The sequence below is a fragment of the Poromitra crassiceps genome, assembly GCF_964638095.1.
Source record: "Poromitra crassiceps genome assembly, chromosome: 12".
Taxonomy (NCBI): domain Eukaryota; kingdom Metazoa; phylum Chordata; class Actinopteri; order Beryciformes; family Melamphaidae; genus Poromitra; species Poromitra crassiceps.
In genome coordinates, this window is record NC_139632.1 from 19357788 (window position 1) to 19369126 (window position 11339).

The 11339-nt window shown below is 43.4% G+C and overlaps 1 protein-coding gene across 1 annotated transcript; it reads right to left on the reverse strand.

Moving 5' to 3' along the window:
- Positions 1-1195: 1195 nt before the first annotated feature.
- Positions 1196-10314, reverse strand: mpnd (MPN domain containing). Its single transcript, XM_083647068.1, has 13 exons — positions 10179-10314; positions 9334-9542; positions 8826-9047; positions 8280-8379; positions 7987-8065; positions 7788-7884; positions 7621-7693; positions 7014-7090; positions 6108-6276; positions 5720-5790; positions 4426-4515; positions 3407-3499; positions 1196-2657 (listed from the first exon to the last, which is right to left on the reverse strand). The coding sequence occupies exons 1-13, from the start codon at positions 10180-10182 to the stop codon at positions 2574-2576; spliced, it is 1368 nt and encodes a 455-aa protein (XP_083503194.1). The 5' UTR covers positions 10183-10314; the 3' UTR covers positions 1196-2573.
- Between the last annotated feature and the right edge of the window lie 1025 nt (positions 10315-11339).

The window sequence follows — 11339 nt, forward strand, 5'->3', positions numbered from 1 at the left end:
TTGGAAAGCCTCTCTTACCAAACATTAATCCTTACCAAACATTTATCTTCAATCCAGCTGAGTCCAGTTGAATTGTCTGTAAAATAGATTGAATCATGGAGGTTTTGTGAGTGACTTTATGCGGTATGCGATGCCTCTGCACATGTTTTTATTACTATAGTTCGTGGCTGCATTTAACAGTCCAACCCTTATCTCTTGTCTGTCCATCACTCCACTCTGCCAAACCACCTCCCCACTCCTGGGTTTGGCCCCGCCCCACTCTGATGTGTTTACATGTCTGATCTAAGTACAGTTCAGCGCTCGTATAAAGTGCAGGGGTAAACTGAAAGCCGATATTTGGTGCTGACTGGATCACACTATCAGAAAAATGTCTTTGCTAGCTTTGTTTTAGTGCCTTTGGAAAAGGAAGGAGGGAATATAACTAATACAACAACCAAAATAACATAGCTACTTAACACATGGTCATGCATTTCTTTTCTACTTTTGATTTTATTTCTCGACTTGGATGCATGTGTGCTTTATGAGTGTTTGTGACACTACAGGTGTTTTCCTGGACATGGGTTGGATAGCTTATATCACCAGACTCCACCAGTGGAAATTATCTTCGTTATTTGGTTTAATCCATGTTCAGATAAAAAGGCCCACCGATTAAAAGGGTTATGTATCCGTTTAATGTCTGTCTTAAGTGCTCTTTTAAACATTAAATCATCCTGGCTATAGTATTATTTTTTATATACAAGACCTTACAAATGTTTTAAATTAATCTTTGCATGTAGCCCTGTATCATCCCTTGTATGTCTTAGTTTAAGTTGCCTTTTTACTTTTTGGTATGTCATGAGTACAGAATTTAACTGCAATATTTTGTCATTTATTATCAAAGCATTTGTACTTGCTTCTTTCTTGTTCCCCACCTTCCCCTTTCTTACAATAAATAAACAGGGAAAAAAAGTGGTATTTTTGTGTTGTTTGATCAATAATAGTGAGTTTTTGTTACACCAAAATATACCTAGCAAAGGCTGACAAAGAACTAAATAAGTAGTTATTCCTGTGGATTCCATGCACAATGCACACAACTAATATTGCAGAATACAATTCCCCCCTTTCTCCAAGAATCAACATAAACAAAGAACAAATAGCCATGTTTAAATAGTCCAGTGTGTATATTTTAATGGTTTGTGAATCATCGATCAGCAGGCTTAAGACATTGCTCTGTCTTCATACTTGTACATCACACAATCCACAGTTATTAATAAATACAGTACAGGTAAAGAGGAAGCTAAATTACTGTCCCACCCAAGAGGACTGAAGTCTCACAAAGACCGACAGGGAGACAGTAGAGGAGCACATTCACAACACAACACACACACACACATACCTGGTTCATCAAACTACTAGAAAAGACGGAACCTGCTTGGCACAATGGAGTGAAATTCATTATCCCGACCAATTCAATTTGAGCAACGCAAAAACTCAAAAGTTATTGAAGTAATGCGGGTTAGAATTTGGGTGGAGCCTGTCACTCACACATACCCTTGCATTCAGTTAATGTAATAAGGAGTTGTTTTGTCTGGTATATGTATGACGGAGGGAAAACAGTCCTGTATTTGAAATATTTTAAGCCTTGAAAGGTATTGACGTGCTGACTGAATGAAATATTCCAATCGGTTTCATTGTATTTTAAAATACACATTTTCACTGTTTTCCCAACCACTGCACCATTGGTTTAGTCCATAAAGGCAATTGCTGCACATTCAGTATTACACTGCACATATCTGGTAATATCTGCTCACACCACAGGATAGAGACACAGATAGGCACATAGGTCCACATGTAAAGCTGCCTCCACATGATGAGCCATCTTCTCTCCTCTCGCCGTGAGGTAGAGCGGAGAAAGGTCAGCGGTAAGTAGGTCAAAGTTGAAAGAGTTTGAACTTTGAGCGCAGGCAGCACACGCAGGCAGCACACGCTGGCGAATGTGTGTAGCGTTGCCGCATAGTCGGGAGTCACCGCTCTCCCCAAAACAACGGCACAGCGGGCACAAGGCTGTTTTACCGCGGATCTCCTGTGGGGGGCTTAAGAGGCCACTGTGCATGAATATACACACATGCACAGGCTGTTTCCTGGTCCATTTAGTGTCCTTGCAATATTTAACTTTGATATAACATTAGTGTTGAACACTCATTAACTTTGTGTTTTCTGATCCAATGCTGCCTAGTATTTGGCATTAACTGACTTTTTCTAGGGGGGGTGGGAGGGGTCCTCCGGAGATCTGCCTTTTCAAAAAGTAATTTAGCTTATTTTCAATTATCGATAAAGTGGGCGGAGGGGGGGGGGCTAATCTCAGAGGTTTAATGCCTTCAAAATGGTAGCAATGTGTTTTAAACCAAGATAATGTTGTACCAAAGTAAAATAGCTCTCAAACGAAAGAGTATTCAAGGCATCTCTACCTTGTTCAAGCAGTTTTCACATTGTATCTTCGTAACACCAGTCCTGTCAGCTGTGTACAAAGGTGTAGGAAAAGGAACGACTGGAAGTGGAAAGCAGCTGCACTCGCACACATGCAGAGGGGCCGCTCAGATGATGCTCAGCTGGCTGTAGACATGCTCCAAGATCTGGGAGTAGGCCTGGTCTTTTGGGGCGTGGCCACTCAAAGAGCCCTGCAGGTAGAAGACAGGAAATCAAACAAGTTAGGTCGACCTCAGCTGGGACACCTGGAGGACGGAGAGTGATGTTGAAAGGATCCCAGGAGCGTCACTGAATAAAGTCCAGGGCCGTTTCTCAATCAGGGTTCTTGTGTGTTCTTGTGTCCCTGTGAAACGTCATCAGTCGCAGCCCAAGTACTGTTCCAATGCAAAGTTCACATTTAGCCAAGAACGATTAAAATTCCCGGATGTGTTCTTGACACGCCAACTTTACCGAGGATGCTGTGGTTGGTGACTTGTGTCAACTTGGCAAGGCACGTATCCCAGCATGCATTTCGGCATAAGCAGAGGCAGAACGCAGCAGAGATGACGCCATAAGCTCCGGGAGGTTTTTTACAATTCAAAGTTTTCTTTCATCACTAAATTAATTTCTGATTACTTTTGATGCCTACAAGCAGGGTAGTAGTAGCTTTCAATACTTGCCACTTCACTAACATTTATGGAGAAAAATGGAGCAACAAAATCAGCTGAGCTTTGTGCACTGTAGTACTGCAGGTTGCCTCTGCGCTGGTATTGCGCAATACCCTCAAGAACGCATCGTCTCAAACTGCCAACAGCGTTATGTGTGCTTGTGACCTAGCGAGTTCATTCTTCCAAGAACGACTAGCAAGAACGTTCTCCCCAAGAACAAGAATGCATTCTTGGTATTGAGAAGGTCAGAGTGAAGCCAGGTGGACAAGATGCTCTGTCAGCCAGGCGCCTACCTTGATCTTGTCCATCATGGTGGTGTCAGGACACCAGTACTGGCTGAACTGGACGATGTCAGGAGCTGCTCTGTAGAAATCAACCAGCAGCATCTGTGGAGGAATAACAGACAGAATGTTTTACAGTATCTGCAAAAACACTCCAATTCATCACTTTAGTTTCCTTAATCCACTGTTAACTCCAAACAATGCACCAAGAGACATTCAACAGTGAATCAGCTGACTGGCAAGAATTGTTTCAACAACTTTTCAGTTGACTATCAACAAATGTCCAACAGCACTTGAGATGCCACTATACTGTAGTCTACTGTTTGGCAGATGTTGATGCCACTATACTGTAGTCTACTGTTTGGCAGATGTTGCTTCGACTGTTGAGACAAATTTTGTTGACTGTAAACCGACATGTTGTAGTCAACAGTGGACTATCAATATTAAATGTTAGTAAGTCAAGAGCAGGAGGTGAACCCAGGGACACAAGACTCTGTATGCTCTGGGACACTGCAACACAAGATCATGCACGCTACTTTATTTTTTTTGTAAGTGTTTTAGCCATTTTCAAAACTATGTCTTTATACAACGGTTAGTTCCAGTTGAGTCATTTGACTGGACAGGAGGCATTCCATGAGTGCTGATATACAGCCGAACAGCACTGGAACTTTTTAATATACTGTATATAAATATATATTATCACTCCGCTTTAATATAACCCGTTTATGGCGACACCTGGTAGTGGAGTCCTGTGGGAACTGTTTTTGTTGGTGGAGACAAGTAAAAGATAAAAACCATAATCTGTTTTATGAAATGACCATCACTTGATAAATAGCTTTGTTTATAGAACTGTTGTATAAAAGCATGGCACTCTCAAGGTCGTGCTGTTGTGTTGTATAGCAGCACGTTGTGATTATCTTCGACCTGCAGCCTCGTGCCTACGACCGAATCACAGCACTCCCTCTCATGTGATATTGCTGAAGTATATGCAGTGTTCACTACTTTGATAACTGCAGCTACAGCGTCAGTACCATCTCATTAAGGACATCACTGGTGAGGAAGTTGTCCTGTACGTAGGTGACCTCTACAGCCACTGGGATGCCGTAGTCATTGGGCCGTTGCTGCGGGAAGAGAGATGATGCTGGTGAGTAACTGGACATAACTGAAATCTGAAAGATACTGTTCTTCATGAAACTATGAAATCAATTATTGTAGAGAGATATTGCCCGAGACTGGAGCAGGACAGCTGTTTAAATTAACACTTCTAGGTCTGTCAGGGTGACAAAGTGCATTGAGTCAAAGAAAATCAGGAGAAGAAGAGTTTGAGTTCCATGTTAAGCCCCTTTTAGATTGGCAAAAAACCCCACTATTATCCAGCAATACCGTATTTTTCTTCTGTATAAAAGTTACAAAGCCGTTAGTGATAGCCGGTTCAACGACTCTTCAGTAGACATGGCTTTTTATCGGATCAGCTCTGAACAGCAGATGATAGAAATCACACACCCGCTGGAAACGCTATTTTTTGCCTCTTGAGAACGGACGTCAGTGCTTCCCACAGTGTGAAATCCGACTTTCTTAACGGTTAATTACTTTCAATTGTCTTTACATTGTGTCCAATGACACCCAAATGACGGAATATGCCAACAGAAGAAGAAGAAGAAGAAAAGGTGTCTCCTAGGATGAGACGAGTTTCCAACATTTAGCGCACAAGCGTCAAGTCAGCCAGAATGTAAAAGTAGGTCTTCCGCTTTAGGGCTTTCAAAATTAAACCCTTATTGTAACGTTAACCTTAATATTGATTTTGAGTAATGCTTTACAGCCACAGTTTAACTCCATATGTACTCTTAACATCACAACGAGTATTTTGATACAAGGTTTCTCTTTCATTCGTTGAAATACCTTATTTCTCCAAAGGTGAGAATTTGAATGCCTTTATTCTGAAAGTAAATTGCGGTATTTCCATTGCTAGTCTGGCTGTCGCTGTCTTGACACAGCCCAAATATTACAGTACAGTGTGTTTGAAAAAGGTAGTTTACATTTCTATACATTGATTGTATTGATTAACTGTTTATCCGGCAGTGACCATATCGTGGCGCTGCCACAGTTTATATATTGGAGACCATGTCAGGTCAATCTACTGGTTTAAGTGTCCAGGGCGCCTGCAGCCTGTTCCAGCCCGCTCCGGGGGAGCAGCTGTAAACAGGTTGAAAGGCGATGTGAAAGTGTCAGTGGCCGACTTTTAGCACACGCTGTTTACCTGCGTTTGAAAAAGCGGCATTTTTTATGTAAAAAATGTATTAGAGTCAGTAATGCCTGTGTCCTCACCTCTGGTGGTGGTACCACCCAGAACGGTGTTATTGTGGATGCCACACCTTGATTGCCATGATAATACGGGCCTGAAAAAGAAAACAGGATTGAAAGTTCAGTGGCTCCAAGCCCGTTCTTGCCTAGTGGTTATAGAGACCGTCTTTAAACGGACACCCCGGGTTCGAGCCCCATGCCAGCAAACAGCCACCATGATGAAGCGTCCTTCAGCAAGGCACTGCCTCCCTGCCAGCTGCTGGGCATTATTGTGTAGCTGACTGTGCTCTTAGCTCCCTGTGGAGGAGGTCATCAAAAAAGAGAATTTCCCTAAAGGAATCTATCAACTTTGATGTCATTATTATTCAAGTCCTTGCCCTGACCCAGCCTGACGACGGCAGCAGCTACTGACCACAGATGATGCCCAGGCAGGGCTGGAAGCCGTTGCTTGACCCCTGCAGCCTGAGCTGGTGGTCCATCTGGGAGTCGATGTCCTGGAGGGACGGCAGGGCCGGACCTCGCGGGTGGCTGTGATACCAGCCGACCAGCGACAGGCCGCGCATGAACAGGTTCTGACAGATCTGCAACACAATGAACAGACACCAAAACAAATCCAAACAAATTACTTTGCTTTAATTTCACTTGAGTAAATATTATTTACTAAGTGAGTAATTATCACAGACACTGCAATGACACAGCAGAACCTCGGTGACGTGAATCATTTGGAAATGGATATACAGTACAATCCTAATTATCGGGGCAATTCTTTTTCTTATTTAAAATCTGCAGTGCATTCAGTAACATTCAGAAATACATCTCAGTCTAATTTGCAGTTGAAAACATTCTAATTGTATGGACCGACTACACATTTTTGAAAATTAACAAGAGACATTTATGCATCGCTTCTTCTGTTGTGACAAATCAGTTACTGAAGGGGAATGCCACCCATTTTAAGAATTCACACATATTTATTTCTGTGCCAGGACAGTTCCTCCAGTGTTTGTGACCTGGTTCCACTCGTTCCTAAAGCTAGAAATCAGAGAAGAAAGCCCTTTGTGGTGTCACTGAAATCAGTCAAATCTGAGGCTGCTCCATAGACATGGAAAGAGGCGTTGACTTTGTGGAGCCGTAAGATCTGAAGTTCACTTCACTTCACACACCAAAATTACGTTTATATTCAAGCATTGCTAAGAGGTATGAACCAGAATGTAATCCTCTTTTCTTTTGGGTGCAATAACTCACACAAACATCGTATGGGTCAGCAACATCAACAAAGTAGACATGCATGCTTGTAGACTTTGTCAAGCTCTTACAGTACCTCCTCTTCGACAGCAGAGGCAGCGTCTCTGTCTCCCAGTCTGGTTCGACAGGGGAAGGCTCTTAAGACAGTCAGCACTGCAAGACAGGGACAGCAACCACATGAGAACAGCAAACACCTGGACACTGTCTGTAACACCTGGACACTGTCTGTAACACCTGGACACTGTCTGTAATATTATTAATCCTTTAATGTGTTTCCATGTGCACAAAAATACATCATCACTGAGCTTGCTCAAGAAGTTTCATTTGCTGTACTATATCATTTCTATGACTTAAGTCTGATGTCTAAAGTCTTACGGTGCAAACACACCAGACGCTGAAGCGCCCTGAATAGCCACAAAGTGCCTGGAAGCACAGCCAGTTTCCTTTTGGCGCCCTTGTTAACAGATTAGACCGTACAGACCGGCCGCGGTACAGTGCGCACCCTGCAGCACTGGTTTCAGCGTCTGGTCTATTCTTTGCACGAGCCGCGAGCGTTTGTGTCAAGCCAGACAGGAAGTCGGTACAAGTTGTCACCGGCGTGTGTGTTATGCTTGGCGGCGCTTTCCTTGGTGCGTTTACACCGTATTGTATGAGCATTTTATACTGTAATCAGTTACACTCACATTGTGTGTTGGTGTCCCATCGTCCTCCGAGATATCCCACCACCTCACTGGTGGTCAGGTGACAATGGAAGTCCTGATGAGGACAGAAAAGCAGCACACAGAGTCTTTAACAGTTCTTTGGCAATCATTTCTTTTTGGAACATAGATGAAATATGGTTAGCACGTACCATTAGCAGCAGTACATTACTGGACACAGCTACATTGAAAGGCTGGAATCTGTTGATGGCTGAGAAGGCCGATAGCTCCACTAGTGTGTGTGGATCTCTGAGGATACCAGTCCATGTCAATTATAAGTTAATCCGCTCCATGCAAAATATACAGTAAGCACTTCAAATTGAGCTGATGGCGTCTGAATGAAAGCGGTACCTTGCAGCATCCCTGGTGCCCAATGAACAGTATCTGACAGGAATCCTCTCTCTGTCGGTTCTCCGCGGCACCATGATGTCTGTCACGGCAAAGATCACTTCATCTCACATCTCTTTCACACACTTTTCTCATTTAGTTCACTACAAGCAAATTGTGCAAAACAAATTGTGAAACTGGTAGTTAAAACAAAGCATCTTGTTACATTTCTACAACTTTTCATGTAACTTTTGCATGCACAGCAAAGTTAATTTGACATGTCTTAGTAGAATAGAATGGAATAGAATAAGTCATACCATGTAAACCAGGTTTGCCATTCTTGTTCTTCTCATCTGCCTGCACAGCTGTCTTTCCTTCCTCTTCATCCTCATCATCATCCTCTTCACTAACCAGGCTCTGCCATCATCACAGTAAATACAAACAATGAAAATATTGTTGGGTGGACTTTTTTTTAATCATGCATATCGTTGATTTATAAATTTTACGTTCTAACAATTATTTTCCTTTACTCTGAAAATATACAAGACTCTAATTAGCCTTTATTTGCACATCAGCTTCTTTGTTCATCTCTTTTTCTGCAATCTCCTCACGTTTCCCTCTTTCATAATCAGCTCTCACTTTGTTCCTCCTCCTCCTCCGCCTCCTCTGCTCTTCCTTTCTTCTCTCTGCATGTCAACAGTATGTTCATCTAAAGCCAAGAGCCCAACTGCCTCTGTCCTGATTCTTCACAGCCAAAATACACTAATGATCATAATATGCTCTGGAAAATTGCCATTGATCTGGATAACGCGAACGCATTAAAAAAAAAACAATGTTACTAAATCCCAGTGTTCCTCTCTCACCATGTCTGCACTGGGCTGGTACTTGTGCAGCCAGCTGGTTTTGTACTGGACCAGCTTCTGGCCCCGGTAGCGCACCGAGGCCCAGCCACAGCCGGACTTCTTGGCCGGGTTGACCAGGCGCTTGCAGTGTGTCGCCCAGGCACTGGGAGAGTTGAAGATCTGGCCAGTCTCCACCCAGCGGATTTTCCCATCATTCAACAGGTCACCCACAAACTTCTTACCCTTAGGTAGAAGAGAAGGACAGTTATAGGAAAAACAAGAGATGGTGCGTTGGTTTACTTCTTTAAAAACAATAGGGGCGCCATTATCGTTGTACAGCAGCGGTATGCTAGCATGTGCTTACCTTGTAGTAGAAGACGTGCAATATTATATGATACCAGTTAACACATTATGTCCAAAAAATAAAAACAAAATCCATTGGAGTGTTTTTATTTTTTTGGACATCTTACTACCAAACTACCGTAGAAGCAGCCGTGTGGTGTGGTGTGATGTCTGTTGTTGTTATTACCAGGTAGTGTATGGTCAGCGCCCCATCCCCTGGTTCCACCAGCCCGTCCTTGAGCAGCACGCGCAGGGTGATGCCCCTCCGGGTCAGCAGGGAGCCCCGGCCCGAACTGCCGCCCCGCAGCAGCTCTGCCTCCTCGGCTCCGCTCAGCTCCTCCTCATCCTCTTCAGCTCCATCCTCCACCACCTGTGGAGAGCTGGGTGGCTCCGAGCCTGAGGACACACACACACACACACACACACACACACACACACACACACACACACACACACACACACACACACACACACACACACACACACAGGTATGGCACTGTGTTGCATCTGTTAGGTGTCTACACTGTTATTCACTCATTTTTCATTCAAACCAAATAACATTGAAATTAATTGATGCATGCATTTATTTCAACTCCAACACCTTGTGTGAATTGTCATGTTATTCAGACAGCAAGCAAGCACTTCAATATTAGCCACACTTCACTTTCAGTTAAATATTTTTATGTTGGCTATACTAAAGTTCAGGAGGAATCTCATTGTAAATGCCAAATATTTCTACAATAATTTGTAATGACTTTGGAAGGCATGGAAGCTAATGGCAGCCACCGTCATTCATAATCGCTGTAACATGGGAAAACAATACTACTACCTTGGTGGAAGAAATGTCAAGTGGCCCAAATAGACAAAAGATGATGTAAATTGGCATTTCATTAATTGCCGTTATGCTATCACATGCGGCCGGCCTTTGTTTTCACGTCCCATTAGGCATGGCTGTCTCCGCAAGAAGAGGCCTGGGTCCCCACTGTTAATTTCTCCCTGAACTACAATTAAACCCCGTTTCATTATTCTCACCCATGTCTGTGAACGCGTCGCAGAGCGCCTTTCGAATCCAACTCGGTCCAAAGCGACTCGTTTTGAGGGCACCTAAAGGCTACCAGGGTGAGCTCACAGACAGCAGCCTCCACAGATCGCCACACTGGCTCCAGCGATTATTCAAAAACAGAAAATGAAGGCTGTGTCTGTGTCTCTGCAGTGTAGTTTCCTTGTTGTGTTGCTTTAATGTCAATTCCCCTCCCCTTTCTTTCTCCCTCTCCCCGTCCTTGTCACTCTCCCTGTGTTCTTCTAAACGGGTTTGTCTGACTCCGTGCCATGCCATGCCTGTCTATCTGCCACTATTCACACGCTCATTAGCCTTAAAATAAGACAAAATAACACACAACGTAAAGGCAACGGATTCGCGTGTGGCTGTGGGGGAAAATTACATAATAATAGCCTATAATAGTCGGTGTAGCCTATATTTAATTTCTGTTTCCTCCGGAAAGATAAAGTGTCGGTCGCATTTCAGCAGCGCCTCCCTCAACCATCCGTTATTTGGTCTTTTCGGCAGGTTAAAACATAAAACACACTCCACACACACAGTAACAACGAAGTGGCTAGGGCAAGTCATTCAGTTAGATGGTGTAAAGTGCACAAGCTTGTCCTGTACTTGACTGTTATATTGTGGCTTTTCCTCGCTCGCTCGCTCGCTCGCTCCCCCTGATGTTCCTTCTTCTTTAGGAGGCGCAGTTCAGCCTGCAGGGGGCAGCAAACCACCAGCCAGCACTTTGTCCAGCCTCCCTGGGACTACACACAGCAAGTACCAGGATATAGTTAGCTATTATGTGTCTGTCCACAGAGGCTGGTGGATTTATTTGAATTCTGGTGACTAATCCATTTATTTCCTCAAGATTAACACATTGTAAGGAAATAGGGTAATTACGGTAAGTCCTATATAGACTCTAGAGCAGCTCTCATATGTGCATAGTCCATACTTTTGAAATGGGGGAAAATAGGTCTACTGTTTCACTGAAACAGTAGGCTATTCACTATACGTAGCATAATAATAACAACAGTGAGAACTAATACTAGTAGCCTATAATTGCAGTCATTTTTCAGTATCCATTCCCTGCTCTGTCAAGACATGATTTTCCTGGAAACAGTAAAAATCGGCTAAGTATCAAATAGTGAGTAAAC